The sequence below is a fragment of the Acanthisitta chloris genome, unplaced genomic scaffold, assembly GCF_000695815.1.
Source record: "Acanthisitta chloris isolate BGI_N310 unplaced genomic scaffold, ASM69581v1 scaffold82, whole genome shotgun sequence".
Taxonomy (NCBI): domain Eukaryota; kingdom Metazoa; phylum Chordata; class Aves; order Passeriformes; family Acanthisittidae; genus Acanthisitta; species Acanthisitta chloris.
The window spans coordinates 121,766-144,680 of NW_008661962.1; the positions used below are offsets into that span (position 1 = coordinate 121,766).

The following is a 22,915-nucleotide window of genomic DNA, read 5'->3' on the forward strand; positions in this document are numbered from 1 at the left end:
TTATCCTTGGTGCAGATTTCAGTTAACCTTGTCGCAGATATTAAGCCTGAAGCTACACAGACTTTTAGGGACCTTGATTATAGAGCAAAACCTAATGGTGTCATTATAAAACCACAGCTGGACAAGCTTCTGGAGTCCTTGTCCTTTGATCAGATTTGGGTAACACAGCAAGCCAGGAGAGAACTCACGCTAACCCTGCTGGAATTGCTGAGCTCTCAGGTTGCTTGAGTACCACTTTCTAAAAATTAAAATTCAACACAAATTATCAAATGAGAGTGATTGGTAGCTCCCAGTCTTCTGTGTGTACCAAAGTGAACTGGAGCAATATAGCTTTTCCAGAGCTAATAGCTGTAGAACAGGGAGAGCATTTTTTTTCTCTCCTTTCCCTTCTGGCACATGAGAATTATTTTGGCTACGGGCTCTGTTTTTAAACAGATTTTCAGGCTTGTGTATCTTCCATGGCAAGAAACAAAACCACTAAAAAATGTAACTCCTGGATTATTTTGGCCTGTGATATTACTTAAAAATTATTTGTCAGAATTAGACATATATAAGCTTTTCATTCTATGTTTTCTCATTCACAGATACCTAGAATTTCAGCAGAATTAAAGGTACTGAGACCTCTTCAAAAGACAGTTTGTACTGAAGAGCACAGATTCAAATCTGGTGTTTATTGAGTTCAGTTTTTACATTGTGAATTTGCGATTTTAGAGCCTTACAGGCTTTTTGCTTTTATCAACCAGAGTCTGTACATTATTGTCTTGGAAGGGTTCTTCACTGGCATATGGATTTGTAGGTGTTCTCCAAGACATCTGCTCTGTGGTTAGATAGCAGCAAATTCTTTTTTCCCCACTTTCTGAGATCAGTTTGTTTTAATATTGCCTGTGTGAACCTCTCTTGGCCGAATCTTGTCTATCTTGCTCTTGGATTTTTGAAGGTTGTAATCTGTTTCTCTGCATTTTGTCTTTCATCAGTGAGAGCTTCGTATCAAGTGATATAGTTTCTCTTGGTGAGCTGTTGTCTCGTGGTGACTACTGTTTGTTACTAAACATTGAGAGGTCTTCTTAGGTTTATAAGAACTAGGTTATGCTTTCTTAGCCATGTGTAGCCTGAAATACTTTTTGTGTGATCTTATTTTCAGCAGTGTGCCTGGTAATTATGGTTTGCCTGAAGTTAGTAAGGAAAAATGGTGGGTTGTGTTCTGGTTTAAATTTTGGTGATAAAACAGACACATAAGCATATACTTTGAGACAAGATTTCATTCAGTCACACTTGTCAAGTGCTTTAGAAAGCATCAGAAACTGTGCAAAGTTTTATGTTCAACTTAAGTAATTTCTATATAGATAAGAAAAGCATCTCCACTTTCCTGAGAGAGATTTTTTTTTTCCTACCGGGATCGTTGTGAAATGCTTGGTAAATGATTTGTGCTTAGTTTCAGGTAATGCTGGACTTATGAAATAAAAATATAACCTCTCTTGCACAGAAGGACTAAGGCCAAACCTGCTGCTTCTGTTTGAATCTCTGAATATCCATTCATAAGGACATACCTTATTTAGTTTTAACTCAAAAAGCTTGGGTAGTGGTATCCATTCATAAGAACCAACCTCACTTAGTTTTAACTCAAAAAGCTTGGGTAGAGTGGGGCGGCCATCTAGATACTGCTAGCTGTATATTGAAGCTTCTCTCTGAGTTTTTCCTTATGCCTTGGAAAAAAACCTCATATTTCTCCTTACTAATTTAAAAACACTTAGTCTCCTGAACTGCTAAACACTTGATGTGTATTTAATTTAAAATAGATATTTTCTTCCATGCCACTATTACAAATTGTGTTGGTTTATCAGATGTGATTATTATTATATATTATTATTATTTGACTGAGCAGTACATGTGTTCTTGTTTGCACTAGATACAGACTCTTTCCTCTATACCAGATTTGCCCTGATATTCCTTTCACAATAGTGGTATATTATTAAAAGGTGACAAGGTACAGGCAGGTAACACCACAATAATACTTATGGAGGGTTCCCAGCTGGAGGTTCCCCTTTTTCTTGGTTTTACTAAATGTATGGCCATGAGGGTGTTGTCATTAACCATTACTGAAATACTTTCAGCATTTTATTAATTGAAAAAGCAGAAAGCTGTAATGAAACAAATTTATGTAAAGGGGAATATTTGATTTTTGCATGGGTTTCAGACTTGTAATCTCAATAAATCGGAGAAACACCCTTACAACTTGCATTTCTAAAATACTTCACCAATTAATGTAAGTATAAACTTTCTTGAGTATTTTTCATCTTTCACTTCTTTCCATTGTGTGTAAACAATACAAGACTACATGTTGCAAGGTCCTAAAATAGTTGGATTTTAAAATAATAGTCTGATTTTAAAAATATTTGTTAATTTGTATGACTAGAGGAGGATTCCTATATTTTCAAAATCTGTTTCCCTATCCTCCTAAGTTGTGTGGAAACTTATGCAAGGCATAGATCTTGTCCCAAAAAGCATGAAAGGCATTCTAGGATACTTCCTTTCCTGTTGAATCGGTGCCAGAAATCTAACCTAGGTTCCTACACTGATTGCCTAAATTGTTTATGTAAAGCTTAATAATGTTTTACTCAGTACTGAACTCCATTGTGTTTTCCACTAGTCTTCCATGAAATATTGTTTTATTATGACAATATATTTATAACTGAATCATTTTACATAAATTGTAGTTGGACTTTGAAATCTGCTGGGGTTTTTAACTTTTTTACTTTCTTTTCCATGGCTTTTATTGTATAAATAGAGTGACACGTTAAAGTGATGTGTTACCAGGAAATTTACTAGTGCATGGGAAAAAATATTTAAGTGAACATAAAGCTAAATGCATAAGAAGAACATCAGATTCGTGTGCTTTAAGTAAGGCTTAGGCTCATGGTCTTAAGATGAATGGAAAGGTGGATGATAAACATGGTTATTGTTTCTGTGGTGGCTGCTTTGGACATATCATGTTTCTTGATCACAGAGACATATTAAAGTCACATTTACAGTCTGCATATCTTGATTTCTTTTTCTGCATCTCTGGGTATGTTTATGGGTACATTAGGTTACTTAGAGATGAATAGAGAATCTGGCTTATTAAGAAGTTTTGGGTCCTCATTGCTAGACTAAGTGAATTCATACAAAAGATGTGTAAGTGAAATTTTCAGTCTATTCTAGGACAAATGTTGAGAATTAAGGAAATTATCAATAATGGAAAGTAACTCCTGTTGATACAGTATGTCAGCAACTTAATTTGAAAGCTGAACTTCATAGTAACATCAACTTTGGAGCTATTTATGATCACATAATTTTAATAGTGTTAGTCATTTGCTTTCTGATCAAGGAACAAAGATTTAATCCAATTGACAAGAATTCTAAAATATTCTCATGAGCTGGCATGCTAGCCTTTTCATCAGTTCAAGGATAAGTTACATTAAATGTATTATTTTCATTTCAACTAATGTGTTTTGAATTTCTTGAGATATGGCTCTTGGGATTTAGTACCATTGTTGCAATGTCACATAACAATTTTAAAGCTGTTAAGTTGTACTGGGAATTAAAACACATGCACAATTGAAGTCTTTCTCCTAAGTATACAGACAGAGAAAAAGTGCATAGAAAGCTTGTCAAGGAAAACTCAAAATCAAGTGAGATATGCTAAAAAAATTAAAAAGATTAAATAAATACATAAATGTTATAAGAAAAGACTTACAAGTCTTAGCTTAACTATGAGTAGAAGTTTCATGGCAGAGATCAAGATAAAATAAAAAAATGGTAGTTAGAGCTGGAAAATAATTTAAAATATTTGCATGCATGGCAAAGGAAAATCCAGGTAGATAAATAGACTAAGTTCAAATCAGTCAAGAGGAATTACAAAGTAAATTCTTCACAAAAGAGCCTGTGATGCTTCTTTGTGAGGTACATGAAAATCAACACTGTAGTGCTCCAGCCAGAGAATCAAAAAAGCAGCTAGACTGAAATCATTCCTTGTTCCTACACCTTATCACCAGGTAACAGAGGACTTCTTAGAGGTAGAACTGCTGTGGAGGAAAGCCAAAGGTTCGGCAAAATTTGTGGCCTTCATGTGTTATCATAAAAATTGTGGTCACAACAAGTACTTACAGGCTTCATCAGAGAAGCTGAGGATGTGAATAGGCATAGAGATTAGCCTACTTCTCCACGAGGTCCAACTAGAGGAGCAGTATGTCACCTTAACTGTGAATCATAGAATCATAGAATGGTTTGGATTGGAAGAAACTTTAAAGAACGTCTAATTCCAACACTGTGCCATGGACAGGGACACCTTTTGCTAGCCGACTTTGCTCAGAGCTCCATCAAACCTGGTCTTAAACACTTCCAGGGATGGGACTTCCACAGCTTTGAGCAACCTCTGCCAGTGGATCCCCACCCTCACGGTAAAGAATTCTTTCCTAATATCTAATCTAATCCTACTCTCTTTCGTTTTGAGTATATTCGCCCTTGTCCTGTCACTACATGCTCTTATAATCAGTCCCTCTCCGTCTTTTTTTTAAGCTCCCTTCAGGTACTGTAAGGCCACAATCAGGTCACCCTGAAGCCTTCTCTCTTCCAAGCTGAACAATTACAATTCTCTTAGCCTTTCCTCATAGGAGAAGTGCTCCATCCCTCTAATCAACTTGGTGGCCTCCTTTGGACAGGCTCCAACAGGTTTATGTCCTTCCTGTGCAGAGGAAGTGTAAAGAAGTTTCAGTTGCAAGTCCTGCATTCTCTTTGCAAGTTAGGTAGAGGACTTCAGTTTGCATCTACCTGTTATACTCATGCCCCTGAGTATCACAAGAGAATTAAGAAAGATGACACCAATAATATAACAGAAAGCAGACACATATCCCGCAATGACTATTAACAGATACTGTATGTTGCATTTCTGCAAGAAAGAAAAGGTAGTGATTATAAAATCTAAACAATCTAGCTGGAAAAATAAAGTAAAATAAAATTGCAAAGCAGTAAGACTGAACAATCTTGTGTATGTTCTACATGCACACGATTGGAGGGGGAGAGGGGTGGGGTGAAATACGAAAGCCTCTTAAGGGTTTGCCACTTGTGAATTATGCATCTCACTCTCACTAGTAGGCGTAAATGCATAATTCTAATCTGTTCTTATTACTTATTTATAGCACGCAGTAGAATGTAAATTCTCTGCCTCCTTTGTAGAGGCTTAACATGCTAGTTAAGGTATGCAGATATTTCAGGGATCCTACATGGACAACTTTCCTAGCATAGCACTCTGTTGCCAATTAAAGGGCATAAACTTCAAACAATAAATTCAGCTAGCTCTTCCCCCCATTTACAGGAGGTATATAGATACAATGTAAGAAATAAGGTATAGGATCAACAGATAATAGTAAGAGCATTCATCTTGAAATAAACTACTCTGCATTATTATTATTTATGATAGTTGCTGTTACTAATAAAATAGATGTGAGATAGAGGAAAAGCCTGCAACAACTGCTGAATTTATGAGACTGGGGACAGATGCATGCTCTTTCTTGTATATTGCTGGCTCTGATCGATTTGTATTTTTCCCTGATGATGGTTTATGTCATTATAACTGTTTGGTGGCTCCTTACTATTGACTTATGGTTGCAAAGCACTTCACAAATGAGAACAAGCCTCTGGACATTATATCCTAATCTGCACATCCTATAGATACACCATAATACAGAGCATCTGACTGTACCACCTGTGATCTGTGTACCCACAAACATGATTTATTTTGGTAATCCCAGTTTAATGCATCACTTCAGATTGTGGCAATTGTATTATCTGATGACATTACTGATACTACATGATATAACTTGGTAGTGCAGCAGGTCAAATTGTAACAAATTTTGGGCTTTTCATTTGTTTTATTTTGGTTTTGTATGTGTGTGTTTAGAAAATAAATTAAAAAACTTAAAACATAAGCAAAACCAAAAATATCTGTCAGAATCCAAATCATTTTCCTCAACCACATGTTGACCATAGTAATGACTCAACAGTTGGGGCTGATTGTTCTGGTAAGGAGAGAGGAGAACAGGTACAGTATATTTTACCATGCTGCTAATTTTCTGGTCAGCTGCAAACTAGGTCAATTTTTGTAGTCTTGCAACAGACTTAACTCACTATAAATTGTCTTGTTTAGGGACAGTGCTCAGAAGTTGAGTCCTCCCACTATCCTTGTTTCAGCACTACAGTAATGTTTTAGCAAACCCCTTTATCCTCTGACTATAATTCAGATGTACAGAGCTGTTCTGGTCCTGGGAAGGTGATAGTATCTCTTCTACAGAAACTCTTAAATCACATGATGCCTTGCTGCATGTTGAGAGTTGTTCTCTAATCATCTTGCATGCCTGGTTTTATACAAAATTGTGAAACAACTTACCCACAATGAATGTAAAATGCAGATATAGCTAAACAAAGTTCAAGACCTCTAAATCACTAATTTAATCAACCTCTAGTTGATGACAGTTCAAACAGCCCTTGTCATAGTTTCCTTATTTAGGCTCCAATTTCTAGTCTGAGTGTGCTGTCTCAAGCTTCTGCTTGTTTGCTACATTTCTTTTTGTTGAATATTTTGTTGATAAAAACAATATTTTGGGGTTAAAATGGTATTTTGTGATTTAGTATGCACATTGAATTTTAATAAGTAAACATCTACTATAAAAATTGTTTCAGATTTCCAAAGAAAATGTTTCTTTTGGAAATTAATTTCTTTCATCCTATCACTCTCTTTGTTTAGGCAGGAAAACTTAAATAAAATACAGTATTGAAGAGTTCTAGGTTGTCTCAGACACAGAAAGAGAAGTATAGAAGTCTTGCAGGACTTTTCTACAGATTTGAAAATGATACTGATGCTTATAAAAATAAGTTTAACAACATTATGTTGATATTTAATGTCTCTTCTCCCAAATTTGATTTATAAAGTTAAATGTGAATCTTCTTGTCAGCAGCAGGAGATGTGTAGGTGTTCCATGATTTTGGGTGGAGTGAGTTTCTCTGAAAATTCCACTTCCTAAACTTATTGTGGGTCTTCACTCTCTCCCCCCCAAGTCCCTCCCCACCTCATATTATCAAAAGGGAGTTCATGGGAACAGAGCATCCTATTTTTTTTTCTGTGTAACACTTACTATCTTATACATGTGTATGGTGTGTCATCTTCTTTGTTTCCTTTTCTCATGTCATTTTTGTAGTCTCTCTGCATAAGAAAGTATTGGTGAGTCTGTGCTATCTAGCTGCTGTTTTCCAGACAGACTTTATTTCTGCACTCTGTAATATATGCTATTCCAGATGAGACTGCACTATTGATTTAAATAAAAAGGATAGTAACAGTTGCTGTATTACTTACCAAATAGTCATGTATAACTTAATATCTTCTTGGCATCTATTGCCACAACGGCACATTCATATGTGTCCTTCAATGGGTTGTGAAAGTGGCAATTTTATTGACCTGATACAATTATCTCAGCACCAAATGTTAGGTAGATCTGAATTTTCTCCCACTGCAGCAAGATTGAAATTACTTGGGAATACGGGATATACTTCTGCTGGTGAGCCAAGGGGTTCTTGGCCATACTAATGTGAGTCCAGAGTAGTTCCAGGTTTATAGAAGCAGGTATCTGAGATTCAAATTTGCAGCATATTTACCTAGTGCAAACATATTTTCCAGTTGTGAATATAAAGCGGAAGTAATGCAGAGGTAAAATGTTCCAAACACTTTTTTTCCTTTTTCACTTTCTGGGCTAAACATTGACTGAGACATCATGGTTCTAATGATGTATACTAACAAATCCTCTCTACTTATATTGATAGAAATACAGTTCCTGGACTGGAAGCATTCATGAATGGAAGTTTTCATTTAAATCATAAAATAGGGCTGCTTCATTCCATATGATGTGCAAAGAAATGACAGAGAGAAATGAAATTAGGATAGTGATATTGACCACTATTCTCTTCATGTGCCTGTTAAAAATTAATGTGCTCTGTCCTCTTTCTGCTTTCTCACCACTGACCTTCAAACTTCCTTTATTTGTCCAGCTATCATAATTGAAATAAACTACGGAGACAATGAATGGTTTTAATTCTAGTAAGCAAAGATGTAACTTGGAAGTTCATTAGGTTCCTTTGATGCTGAATGTTTGCACTGTCTGACTGGCTCTGTGTTGTTTTGGCAGAAAGGGAAACTTTTAAAGAAACCCTCCCAAAACACCTCCTATATTTTACTGATGGTGACAAATGATGATGGGTCAGAGGAAAATGCATCAGGGATGTTAGGGGAAGGAGGATTCCAAGGAGCACTGTGATTCTTCTGTGGTCAGTGACATGTCTTTAGAGTCACACAAGGTATCAAGTAGATTAGTTGGTGGTAAAGTATTAAGAGAAGCTTAAATGTTCTTCTCTGCCATTTCCCTTCTAGTTTTTCTAAACCATGTGGTATGGGACAGTCCACAAGATTTGAGTTTTCTTTAGCTGAGCACCTTTAGAATTTCAAGCTAGTGTGTCCTAACTGGAGAGTAAGAACAGCCTGGAAAATCTACCCATAGTAGCTATCTCAGGGATGTGGATTTAAAATAAAAAACTGGAATCCTTGCATTCCAATTTTTGCAATGGGATAGGTATAATAGACATGTTTAAATAAAAAGATGTGTGCCTGTTTATGGTAAGGCTAAAAGTAAAATAGTTTTACTGAAACAAAAACATATTAATCAAGAATGGATGCTGATGTGGTCTTGTAAATTGACCAGAATGAAACCTAACTTTTGAGGGCTGACTTTGGGCTCAAAGAAGTGCAAGAGTTTAGGCCCTTAAATGGCAGAAGGTTTTCTGCGCAACAGTTAAGGATGTAAGAGCATGACCAAGAGACACTGTTATTAAATGTGAAAGCAAATAAACTTTATAATCTTTTCTGTTAGAACATAATTATGTTTAAAAGCATTAAAGTAATTTGGAGCTGCCATTTTGCCAGAAGTTCTACCACATAGAATCACACAATCACAGAACTGTTAGGGTTGAACAGAATCTCTGAAGATTATCTGGTCCAAGGCAGGGTCACCTAGAGCAGATTGCACAGGAATGTGTCCAGGTGGGTTTTGAATATCTCCAGAGAGACTCCATGACCTCCCTGGGCAGCATGTTCCAGTGCTCTGCCATTCTCAATGTAAACAAGTTCTTCCTCATGCTGAGGTGGAACTTCTTGTGTTTTAGTTGATGGCCATTGTTCCTTGTCCTGTCACTGGGCACCACTGGCACCATCCTCTTGACACCTGCCTTTGAGATATTTATATGCATTAATGAGAACCCATCTCAGTCTTCTCTTCTCTAGGCTAAACAGGCCCAGCTCCTGCAGTCTTTCCTCAAGAGAGATGCTTCAGACCTCTAATCACCTTTGTGGCCCTCCACTGGACGCTCTCCAGTATCTCCTTGTCTTTCTTGAACCATGGAGCCCAGAATTGAGCACAATACTCCAGATGTGGCCTCACTAGGGCTGAGGATCATCCTCCTTGAATTGCTGGCCACACTCTTCCTGTTGCACCCTAGGATACCATTGGCCCTCCTGCCTGCAAGGGTATGCTGATGGCTCATGGTCGACTTGTCATCCACCAAGATTCCCAGGTTCTTCTCTGCAGAACTGCTCTATAGTAGGTCAGCCCCCAAAACTGAACTGGTACTTGGGGCTATTCCTCCCCAGATGCAGTACCCTATAATTGTCTTTGTTGAAATTCATTGGGTTTATCTCTGTCTGCTCAGCTCTCCACCCTTTCAAAAGTTGTGAACAACACTCTGAGCTCTGCCCTTCAACCAGTTCTTGACCCACCTCACTGTTGATTCATCTAACCCACATTTCCTGAGCTTACTTATGAGCATGTTATGGGAGACAGTGTCATAACATCCACTGCTCTCCCCTTGTTGGCCTGTCCTGCCATGCCACCATAGAAGATTATCAGATTAGTCAAACATGATTTCCCCTTAGTGAATCTCTGCTGAATATTCCCAATAACCTTCTGTTCTTCTACATGCTTAATGATGACCTCCAGAGTGATTTGTTCCTTCACCTTTCCAGAGATGGAGGCAAGGCAGGCTGGCTGGCTGGTAGTTTCCCGGGTCCACCTTCTTGCCCTTTTTGAAGATGGGAGTAACACTGGCTTTTCTTTTTACATGCAAGTAAAATCTTTACTAAGAGTTTCAAATCATTGCAAACTGAAATCATTCAAGATCCTTTTGTTTCACTTTTGTGCCAAAAGATTTTTCTTCTTGTATATTACTTTTTTACACGGTCCAACACAACTGTCACTTTTTCATGCTTCCATAAGTTGCAGGATTTTCTGTTATGTTCTTTAATTCCTATGATGGGACCTGGAAGTTTCCTGAACTCTGCTGAAGTGTGTAAGTCTCAAATGGAAGGAGGATTTACTTCTTTATGAGTAATTTGGAAAACCAGAGATATGTGTTGCTGAACAAATAATTTCTAAAACACATCAGCATTTGTTGGCCAGCTAGAATCAAATTTATTTAGTCCATATGCCATTATGTAAAAGTCTTTGCTGGTTAGAGAGCAGAACAACAGCTTTTGGTGCTTCCTGGAAATAGTTATTTGTGACACTGAGTTTATTTCTCTTTATTTCTTGCCTTTGTTTTTAATGGTTTCACAAAATTCTTTTAATTCTCACTCTGCAACATTACAGAATCACATAAACATTCTTAATTATCAATTAATATATGTTAGAATTTTCTGCTATGGAAGATAACTGTCTTCATCAATTAATGGGTCAGTTCCACATGTGAAAGGTCATTCATTGCTCATTTATAAAATTAGGTACATGAGCACACTTCTTGAGCTTGATTGAGTTGTCTGAAGTATGCAAGTGGTGTCATTTGTGACATCCTGTTTTTTCTGAAATATTTTCAAGGGGGTGATGAGTATGGCATGGGGTTCATAGGAGATCTGCGAAAATGACGCAGGATTAGTGTAATACCTTTCCAGAGAAAGCTGTACCTTAGTTGACGGTGCTTTGAGAGTCAATATAATTAAGTGATCGGTGCTTTATAAATAAAGCAAGCAGGATATTAAAAGTTATATATGAGTTGTTGCTTAGTTACAGAAAATGATGGAAGGCAGAGAACTGCTAATGGTGTCTGATGGAGCAAGCCTGATAATGTGATCTTAACACTTAGCATATGAATTAGATTTTTTTTTTTTTGGTGGTACATAGAAATCAGAAAGGGACATTGTTGTATTTGGCAAAGCAGATTCATGATCCCATAGAGTTTATCTTCTAAATAAATACTAAGTTACTGTGAGTTAATGTAACAAATAATGAGAAAGAAGATGAGAGAACAAGGTAAGAAGGTGAGTAATAAGCTGAAGCGTTCATACAGTCTACCTACATAAACTACATGGTGATTGGAATTCTTTGGAAGTTTTTCATTTTCATATTCTCTCAGCAGGTTTCCTTTGTTGTGCTACTAACAATCCCTTGCTGGAATGTTGCTGTGTTTTCCTTTGAATATAGCAATGGGATAGCTATTGTCTCAATTATTTTCCTGAGAGGAACTATGTGGGGTTCCTTATGCAAGTCATGTGAGCACTCACCGAGACAGGACATTGTCATTTCTGGCCCTTACAATAGCTGCCTGAAACCAGGGAGAGTGGAAATAGGGTGGAAGAGGGGAGGAAGGAAGGGTATGTGGCTCCCTTGCTGTAAACCTGAATACAAGCTGTGTGTTACAAATAAATTACAACATTGTAGGTATTAGTACTGTGTTATTTTTGAACTGTGAAGTACTTTGAGAAGTTGATGGTGAAACTCATTTTTGTTAAATGTCTAATTTCAGGGTTTGTTTTTCTTCTCTATCTTAGTAACATCTCTCAAAATCCATGCTAAAAATAGCACTGTAGCGTTGCATATTATCTTTCAATGACTACCCATTAAATTTGATCAAAGCAAAGTGAGTGTTCTTATTGACCATGCAAACAGGGTCATTCTTTATTCTTTCTGTCTCATGCATTGATTGTGCTATCCAGACTTATGCTGCTGGTTATTCGAAATGGGATAGATACCAGCTACTATAGTTGGTGTGGGAAGTTCCACACATACCACATATGTAATAAACGTAGTGGTATTCAAATGTCAATTTTAATGCTAGCCACTGTAGCTAACAATTCTCTTGCTGACAAGTGAGTTAGGAAAGAATTCAGTTTGTTTGTATTGCTGTTGAGGTCAAAGAGAGAAAAAAGACATGTTGAGCCTTTCTCTCTCTGCTCTTCTCCCTGCACCCCACCTTTTCCTTTGGGGAAAGCCAGTAATGGTTTTAAAATGGATATGTGGGATTTTATTTTAGTTTTCTACCTTTGTTCAGTTTTTGACATGAAAAATGCAGAATTATTTTTCTGTCTACTTCCCACTTTAATAGGATAATTTGGGGGAATCCTGTACCCCCAAGAAAGTATCTTTTTTCTTTGTCCTTTGGGGCTCTTTGTCCTTCTGAGTCCAGAAATGAGAACAAGACCAAATCCTGAATTTAGGGTGGGTTTGGTTTTTTTCACAATGAATCTCTGTGGTTTTTAAAAGTTACTTTGTTTTGCTAAGAAATAAGTGATTTGAGAGCACAATAATTGAAAAAAATTGAAATAGGAAGCATTCGATCTTATTTTAAAGTATCTCGGGGAACTGGAATTGTGGAACAGATGGAAATATAACCTGATCAAGCAAATTTATAAGGAAGAAAAAGCAATTTTTTTTCTGGAAGTTGAAAAGAAACAATTGCGTCCTTATCAGGTTCATTTTGTAAATTGAGATCAATGAAATTCTTCCAGCAACAGCATGAAATCAATTGTAAAATAACATATAATTCATGCCCTATATTGTAAATTATAGTTTGTTTGACATCAGTCACTGAGTTTTTCATGCACTGGGGTGCATTTTCTTGTAGCACATTTCTACATATTGCTTGTGGATCCATTTCTGATGTGTTTGAGAGCGATCTGTTTTTATGTCCACAATTGCCTACATTTGATCTTATGCAAATCATGCAATCAAGCAAATGGAAAGCAAGGCATTGTTGCTAGAGGACCTTGACAAACAGTGGCTTTGTAGTTTTAAGAATCTCCTCCCTCCTCCTTCAGATTTACGTTTGTATCTGTAGCTGTTTGAATCCAGTCATCCCTTATGAAACACTTTGAACTTTAAACAGGAAAATATCTCCCAAATCAGATTGTGACAAATAATTGCATTGATTAGGATGCAATGTGATTTTTATTGTTCGGTATGTCAGTTTCTGGTTGTAACCTTTTAGAAATACTACCTACACTATATTTTCTGGCTTATCCAAACCTTGTTGAAGTCTATGGAGAAATTTTCTCAGCAAAGCTCATGCTTTGAGTGACATTGCTAAGTGAGTGACATTTCTTTCTTTTCTTCTGCTTCCACAAATGTAATTTTTCTTTTTATTCTTTATCCTACCTAAATCTTTGAGATTCCATTGAATTTGGCATTTAGTAGTCAAAATACTTTGGTGTTATTAAATCAAGATGAGGAATAAACATTTTCTTTGATCCTGGTGACATGTTGCTTTTTTTCCCCATATTTTACATTTTAACTCTTTTTTTTAAACTCTCCTGTCCTTCCCTCCCCTGTCAGTTTGTTTATCATTTGATCCTAAAGGGTCTCACTGCCCATATGTGCTGTGTTTCCATTCCTTATTATTCCTGTTTTTTTAAAACTTTACATGTTTCCCTGTCTTGACTTTTTTAGTTTTTTTTCCATTCTAGGCAGTGAGGCAGACATAGTAACTTATAGTGAATTGGGTTTTTTTCAGGGAGGAAAATAAAACATTTTCCATTGTCCATTCTCTTAATCCTTGATAAAGTTCTTCCCTCTTCAAATTGCACTAGGTATTTCCAGAAACTCTTATGCCTGCAAGTAGTCTTATCAGCTACATTATGCATCAAATCAGGGTTTCAGTTTAAGCCACCTTTTCAAAGAATAGCTGTTCCAGTTGTGGAACTTTCCTTAAAGGAGAGGAAAATGCCCGATAAACAAATGGAAAGGGAGAAATCCATTTTTCTTTTTCTGTTTTCCCTTCACTTGTGTTATAGTCACTCTGCTAAGTGAAGCTCCACAATATGGATTCAGTTTAGAGAGAAGAATGTATATTCACTATTTACAAGGTTATGAATTAAATAGGTGCCATGAATTGCTTTCAGCTGTTCATTTTAGGACTGACAAAAGTAAAATCCTTTTGGTCACTTGTTAGTGCACTCACTACATGGAGTATCTGATACTTGTGTCTCAGAATTTCAGCTCTGTCTGTACTTTTTCTGACTTCTTTGATGGCAGCTGCAAGGAACAGGAGATCCAGGAAGGTGGACACTAATGGAGGCAGTGCAGTCAATGCAGTATGTGGAGTTTACTTTGCTTGCTGAGCCAGCTTGAGCAACTGCTCTGGAGCGTGCTTTCCCCCTCTCACTGACTTAAGCACTGCTTAACCCTGGTAGAATCAGTCCCATTATGTTGATTAAACATGTCACTGTGTTACAGTCATTCACTTGATGATTTTTCTTTAGTTACAGCAATTTTTTTTTAACTCACACTTTGCCATGTGCTCGATAGAACAATACCACTGAGTGATATGGTATTTTGAATAAAAATGCACAAGTTTGCTCTCTTCTCCCACAGAGTGGAGCAAATCAGAAGAAATTCCGTTCCAGCAGGGACTGAAGTCATTAAATGAGGGGAAAACTAATGAGGGGGAAGTTGGGTCTGCAACATCTCTAGTTCGGTGGTGTCTTTGTCATTCAGTCGCAATTTTTGAATTTGTGCTCACGGAGACTTTTGTACAAAATTACAGTCTGATACTGTTTTGCTCTGAGAACATCACTATTTGTTAGATCTTGCAAAACCCCAGAACTTTTCTGGCATTATATAAATATGTTTTTTTTACTTGTAGATCTCATACTGTTGCCAAAACCTCAGTTGTTAAGTTCCTTCTTAAAGGATTTGATTATTGAAATCTATCATTTGTATTTTGATGAGAAAAATGGAAAAGATTAGAAAATTATGTCTATATTACTTTTGTACTATATTTTTTTCTGTGAAACGTTCTTTTTTAATGTAGGGAAGAATATATGAAGCTAAAGATCTTTTAGAAAATTTATTCAGCAAAAATGCTACATTTTACTTGCCATTTTCTGCAGTGATTGAAACTTGAGATAGCTTCATAATAAATAACCATTGAACAGTTGTATTGGTATAGCATTAGACAGATTGTCTTTACTGAAATATATGTGACAATTGTTTCGTGTTTGTGCAGCTGAAGACAAACAGGAAAAGAGAGAACAGATCAGTATGAGTGGTGACAACAATGAGTTTCCTTTGTGTTCATGCTTATAGCGAAATATTCATGGAATGAATCTTTGTATGTATTGATGCCTGACATTCATGTATCATACAGCACATTTTTAAAAAGCATATAATCCAGCTGCGCTAATGAACCTGTACTTGTTTTTCCATTAATTTGATTTGATTTAATCATCTCAAAGGGAGGGGCTTTTTTGCCACTGTAGCAAATTGATGTAGTATGTAGCACTGAAGAGGCTAATATCTTTTTTTTTGTTTGAGTAGTATACATTCTAGTGTAAATGGAGTACAATGGAGTTACCTCAACCAAAACACACCCCATACATCTATTAGGAGTCCAAATTTGCAGTGATTTGCTATGGAAGAACCAGTACCTAATCACTCCCTTGGGACAAACCTGATACATTTAAGGGATACAGGTCCCCCTTCCTCTTGATGTTTTGAATTCGCTACTATTTGCAACCTAGAGAAAAACAAGGTGAAATTAAAACACAAAGTAAATCCATATTCTTTTTTTGCCCTAGATTTAGCAGTTTTTACGCCGCACCAGTTTCTGCTCACTGCATGCACGCTTGCTGGCTGTACAAACAGTTCCCAGGTCACCTTGTTTACAGCACAGCTGCCACCATCTCATGTAGATGCCCCGGTCCTGACGGTTTTGGATTCTAGAACGATACATGTGCAGTAAGTAAGGATTTCTTCTTTCCTGACAACACAATAGTGCATCAGTTTATTCAAGAATTCCAGTGAGTTCAATCAGGGGAAGGGTTTGTGACATAAAATTAAATTTATTATGATTAAATGCATAGAAGTGATTAGTTTAGTGGTTCTGTGAACCTTCTGATTATCACTTGCCAACTTAATTTCCATTTTGTCTTTACGCAATCAGTATAACCTACATATGGGCATAGCCTCTGCAAACTTCAGTGCAGGAAATGTTCTGGTGATATGCCCATTTTTTTAGCCCCTGCTTTGTGTGTTATTGTAATCATTTCTCTGTTGAGTACAAATACTGCATTAGAGGTATGGCTTAGGTTTATTTTTATGGTTGCATGACTATGTTTTCAAATTCTCCAAATAAACCCAACAAAGTCCCCTAAACAAAGCTTTTCATTTTTCACTGTGGACTGCATATCTGGGCTGGTCTTCATCATATTTTGTTTTTATTTGCAGATGGAAAGAACCAGTAGAAGTAAATGGAATCCTAGATCGCTATATTCTTTATATTGCCAACAATGAGCAGAATTTTACAAATTGGAATGTAATCTGTAACAGCACAGAACTTTTTCTGGATTTTACTATTCCGCAGCTTTTCCCGGGTACTGAATACCTCATAAAACTAGCTGTAAGTTTTAAAGATGTGTAGTAGAGATGTAAAATGGTGAAAATGATTCTGATTTTGTTAGCATCTTAATATTTAATGGTTCATGTGTCCACTTTGTTCAACCTTTCTTTCTGAACCTAAGGTGGATGAGCCTTCCTGAACAAAAGTAGTTTTTTTTTGTTTCCAAACAGGTTCTCAAAAATGTTTATGCAATTTAAATACAGGTTTTCTTCAAGGATAAGTTGGATGATAAATAATAAAGAATTGACCAGAAATATATGAAATACTTTAAAAATGTCTCCTTACCCCATCTTACAAGAAAACATTAAATGTATTTAAAAGTGTTAACCTTTCATATTTTGTACCGTGATAATCTGTTCTTTCTTTATGGAATCTCTATGTAGAAGTAAATAGCAGAGAGGAAGAGTTCAGTGTAAAGTAGCAGTTTGTTTATTCAAACCATTTTAAAAGACTTTAGTGTTTTCATTGCATTTCTTTATCACTGTTTTTATTTTGTGATGAAATAGAACAGCTTAACTCACTAACAATCCTGAAAATATGTGGATAAAAGCAGGCGATCGTCCCTTGTTTTAAGCACACTGTTCATTTTATAACAATACCTATATAAGGATATTTGCTTTGATAAATGCCATAGAAAAATATTCTGCTCTTGATTATGAATAAATTTACATTTATGTAGACTGGGTATGCATTCATTTTTTCTTAACATGCTCTTGAATGTTCTAAATATTATACCACAAAAAATAAACTACCTTCAGGTAATGATAAGGATCTGACTTGAACCTGAAAAAACAAGGATATTCAGTCTAATTAAAGCTTAGATTCATGTTGAAATTAATTCATTTGTGCCTAGATATTTCAGCATAGTAAATTATATAGCATATAAAATAGCACCATGTCCAAAACTAAGGCAGGGCTGCAACAAGCATTTTATGCCTTTATAAGCAAGCAGGATTCTCAAAAGAATTTGTGCTGTCCTTCACTATGCCATGTCTCTTCTCTGCTCCTGCCCAGCTCCTGTGCACAGGGGCACAAGGAGAGAGGATCAGGGAAGAATTAAGGGCTACAATCAGGAGAGCAACTCAGACTGCTTCTTTTGGTGGCTCTGCCTTGGGATATGGGAGGAAGTATTGTGTGGACTTTGGTTTTGCTTCATCGATGTGTACAGCTTTTCTAGAAGTTACTGAATAAATTTTTAGAAACCTTTGATCTTTATATTTTATGTCTCATTTCTTTGTTCTTCCCTCCACTCCCCTTAATATTTGCATTTAATCACTGGTAACCAGAAAGTATGAATTTTATTTTTTCTTGTGGTGATGAAGATAACCAGATTTACTTGGATAAAATGCAATGGTCTGTGATAGGCAGGATAGAAGATCTTAATGTCCTTGTAGCTTTGAAAATGGCAAATCTAAAAGTGCATGAAATGCCCAATATCTGAGGTGTGATAGCTTTCTTAAAACACGTAGACATATTGTATGTAGAACTTGTTAAACTGGTTTGAAAATAATGTAATATTACAGATTTACAAGTTATGAAGCTTCAACATGGCCAAATGTTACCTGTATACATGATTAAAGGAAAAACTGAAGAAACTGCCCCTCCCAAAAAACCCCAACCAACAGAAAAAAAAAATAAAAAAAATTCCAAATCAAGCATATACACTTGGAAAGAAATTGATGTATTTAGTGTTTCACATATAATGTAATCTGAATTTCAATAAAACTTTGAAAGTAGAAGCAATAATTCAACAATGGATAATTAGCTAAATGGTTCCTTTTTTTTGTTGTCAGTATGAAATATTTCTATCAGCTGGAACCTTTTTCTTATTTCACAGTTAATATTAATTTTATTTTGTGTCCGTTCAAAAACTGATTTTTGTTTACATGAGAAATCAGAAATTAAGTTAGCAAAAGTTGCAGCCTGAACACAGGAATCAGGATCCTCATCAGCAGAACTTTTAGCACCTCACAGATTGCTGGCTTAAACTTTTGTATGTCAGGTTAATATAACATAGGTATGTTAAATAAAGTTAACAAAATGTTTATCTTTGTATGCTGTTACCAGTTTTCAGAAGTGTTTACTGCCATTTATTACATAGAGGGTTGGTCTCTTCTCCCGGATAACCAGCAGTAGGACAAGAGGGCACAGACTCAAGCTCTGCCAGGGGAAGTTTAGGTTGGATCTTAGGAAGAGATTTTTTACAGAGTTAGTTATCAGGCATTGGAATGTGCTGCCCAGGGAGGTGGTGGATTCACCATCCCTAGGGTTTTCAAGCTGAGACTGGATGTGGCACTTAGTGCCATGGTCTAGTGACCACAGTAGGGTTGGACTCGATGATCTTTGAGGTTTCTTCCAACCCAGTTGGTTCTATGATTCTATGATTCTATTCATAAATAAGTGCAACAGCCTTTGCAAGCAAATCTAATGCTTCTTTCCAAAAGTTGGCCAAGAGGTTTTAGAGTCATGTCTCCACGGATGAGTAGAAAGGAACTTGGTTTTGTTCTGTTCATGCTTTAAACTGGATGGGTGTGAGCCAGGTCAGTCTGAAAGCAAATGGAAAGCTGAAAGGCTGTCCTCAGTACCTTGGGGTGGGACACCTGGTTATATGACTTGAGTGTTTTTGTGATTTAGCTGTTAAGCTAATACCTCCTCACCACTGTGTTGTCTGGGTAAGCTAGCTTAGGTGCTAGGCGGAGCCTTGCTACGTGTATCTGTCTCTTGGCTGTCTAGTTGCTTTGGTATTTTTGCAAATTTTACCTGGAATCTGTTTCTCCGTAATGTTCAGAATGACACAATGGGCCTTACAGTGGAACTTACTTAGCAAGACAGTAAGGAATGTATGAGCAGGCAGCCTTCCAGAACTGACCTTTCTGGCTTCTTCATGAAGCTAGTAGAAGTGAAATAATTTCAAGGCTACTCTTCCTTTACTGAAAGAGGATTTTTTCTTAAATATTTTCCTTATCAAAATAATAATTACCTGAGCATCCATCTAAGCTGACTTTATTTTTAGTGTGGTTTGGTTTTTAATTTTAAACACTAACATGTTTAAAGTAAATGCCATTTTTGGATGTTCCCAAAACTGAGGTTGCATTCTTTCATCTGTCCTTGATAGTCCAGACTGAACACAGGGAGATATTCCTCAGTTGTGTTGGGAGTGTAATTTCCAGTGAAATCAAAGCAATCTGTGTATAAAATGGCCTCTCATTTACAAACAGTACTTATTTTTACCCATAGGGTCAGTGTACACTTTTGCAGGCTGTAGGAAATGTTAGCTGCTCCTTGATTTGAAACACAATGGGAAATGAGAAATTAAAGCTAATCCTTTCAAATAAAATATACTTGATTGAGAGAAACATTTTATTCCTGGAGATCTGGACAGCAAGGTTATTTTTTCATGTGTGCTGATGATCCACAGTGGGCTACTTGTCCAGTTCAGCACATGAGCAACTCTGAAAAACACAGGCAATCCCAGAAGTTTTATTTAAGTGCATATCTGAATCTGAATCTTTGTTGAATTCCGGTTTTGATTTATTTCATTGTTAAACAATGCAACTAACCCCCTGCCCCCCGATAAACTAACACAGAAAAATTTCTAAATCCAGTAAGAGTATATATATATTTGTATGTTTTTGAACTTCTCTAAGGTCGGTCTCTTGCTGTTGATGTTAGTGCAAGTAATTGGCATACCAGCACAAGTAAGGACCATAGCTTTGTGCATGCAAACGGAAAAAGCCTGTTGAATGGGGTGATATGCACATTTTCTTGCACATTGTATTATTTCATAATCGAGCAAAATGCAGAAATAGTGTGGTTAATATTTTGTTCTCTGGTAACTGAAATACAAATTCCTTTACTTTCCATAAATATGTAATAATAACTGTTAAGAATAACTATTTTAATTGTATCTCCGTGTGCTGTTGTGAAGTGCAGGACTATGAGTGACATCTTTTTTTCTCAATGACTACTCCTCAAGATAATTTTATAAGTGCATTGCAAGTCAGTCAGTATATTCTGTGTTTGGAACTTATGAGAGCTTTGCAGTCATTTCCAGGAGAGTTTCACACTGTAAATTATATATATTGTACTGTAATTTTCTTTAACGGTGTCTGCAAAAGCAGTGGAAGTCTAATTGTTTGTGAGTCATAATCAAATTCAAAATGCTGCAAGTCAAACTATAGTACTATATTTTAGCTGTATTGCAGCTAAAAATAAGTATCATGAGTAATCATGCATTGTTTTGTTATTTAAGAAAAGAGGGAAACATATCTATGCTAAGAAAAGTACCTGTTATGAAAATCACGGACAGTTTAGATATGTAAGAATAATAAAACTTTAGCAAAAAAAAAAGTGATTGCTAAAATTGCTGGTGCTACACTGAAATATGATTGTTTGTTTTGATGAATATTTTAAGGCTTGCACTGGAGGTGGATGTTCAATAAGCGAAGCTAGCAGAGCTGTAACAGACGAGAGTACACCAGAAGGTGTTCCTGCTCCAAAAGCCCAGTCATATTCACCTGACTCCTTTAACATCTCATGGACTAAGCCTGAGTATCCGAATGGTAAGTGAACTCTTTTAGCCTCAAGTTAAAAAGATGATTAGTAAAGGTAAATTAATATTCTAAATGGCAGCTTATATGTGGTGCTTAATTTTTAATGATCATTTTAGCACATAAAATACCTGAGATAGTATCATTGTCTGCAGCCGGGAGATTGTGGTTTTCAGCCTATCATATGGTTTCAGTGGCTCAAAAGTGCTCCCTTTTGATAGTTTTTGTGTACTGCATCTCATTGTTTAATGTTTTCCAGGACAACTGAGCTGAGGAATAGGCATTCTTGGAGAATATCAGTCTAGGATGTTAATTTCACCCTCCAATAAAACATTAATTTCTTTTACATTAATTGATATGTAATAATAATTAAATTTGTGTTCTGTGTAGTCATCATAAAGTTGTACATTTCCAGGGCTGTGAAAGTTAAACAATATGCTTTCTTTTGTTTAGAAATGTTTTCATTGGGAAATATCCACGTGTAAAACTTTTGGACAAATTTTGCTTTTCACTTTGGAATTCACTCTGATTTTATTATCATGCATGTAACAGCTTAAATCACTGCAGAGTATGCTATGTAAAAATCACTGAATTTAAAGCAACAGAAATACTTTTTCTTCATTGGTTTATCATATTAATATGTATAAATTATTTCTCCCAGTGATTTCAAATGAATTTAGTTTTTCTCCTGCAAGTGTTTTCCCGCTTTCAATTGTGGTAGAGTGCATCTGACTTGTACAACTTCACTTTTAAGACACTTTACATTAAGACAATTTAAGTGATTCACCCAAAATTGGTGACTATAAAGCTACACATAGGGAATATTTTGTAAGGTCTTATGTTAATTTTGAAGATAAATAAGAGCATATCCACTGCTGTTAAATAATATTTTTGATAATGTATGGTTCTTTGGCAGTAATTTTGGAAGTTTTTGCCTCCTAGCCCTTTAGAAACTCTTTAACCCTGCTTCTAGAATCCTGTCAGCATGTGACAAAGGCAAGGAGGCAGGAAAAAGCAAAGGGTTAAGGTGTGGGAAGGGAGGAAGGAGGGAAAGAAGGCAGGAAGGCCATGTATGCGGCTTAGTGGGTAAAGTCTGAATAATTTTCACTGAAATCAGTATTTTTTGTAGTTCATCTCAGGACCTGATCCTGTTATCCTTGCAATGTGTAAAAAAATCCAAATAGTCTAGAGACTGATTTAACTAATCAAATAAATATAGATATATATGTACATATATTTATGTAGGCATATCAACAGCACAGGATAAAAACCTATAGTTTAATAAATTTCCACAAGCTTCCCTTAAAACAACTAGAGGTTGGGATGCATGACTAAATTTGCATGATTTATCCTGCTGTCAATACAGCATTTGCTGCACACAGCTTGGGTCTCCTTTTAAATACAATAAACAGGTTTTTAGGAAGCAACTGAGGGTGTTAGTGCATGCTCGGCAAGTTCGCAGATGTCACCCAGTTGGGTGGGAGTGCTTGTCTGCTGAAGGGCAGGAAGGCTCTGCAGAGGGATCTGGACAGGCTTGATTGATGGACTGAGGCCAGTGGTATGAGGTTCAACAAGGCCAAGTGCCAGGTCCTGCATCTGAGTCACAACAATGCCATGCAGTGCTACAG

At 36.4% G+C, this 22,915-nt stretch overlaps 1 protein-coding gene across 1 annotated transcript in view; it reads left to right on the plus strand.

Annotated features, from left to right (window-relative positions):
• The window catches only part of USH2A (Usher syndrome 2A (autosomal recessive, mild)), a gene marked incomplete at both ends in the record, with an annotated part of 237,604 nt that overhangs the window by 115,263 nt on the left and 99,426 nt on the right, over window positions 1–22,915 (plus strand). The window contains 3 exons of the mRNA XM_009070392.1: window positions 15,917–16,076; window positions 16,566–16,737; window positions 21,152–21,299. Of these exons, the coding sequence (XP_009068640.1) occupies window positions 15,917–16,076; window positions 16,566–16,737; window positions 21,152–21,299 (480 nt within the window). The remainder of the gene's footprint in view (window positions 1–15,916; window positions 16,077–16,565; window positions 16,738–21,151; window positions 21,300–22,915) is intronic.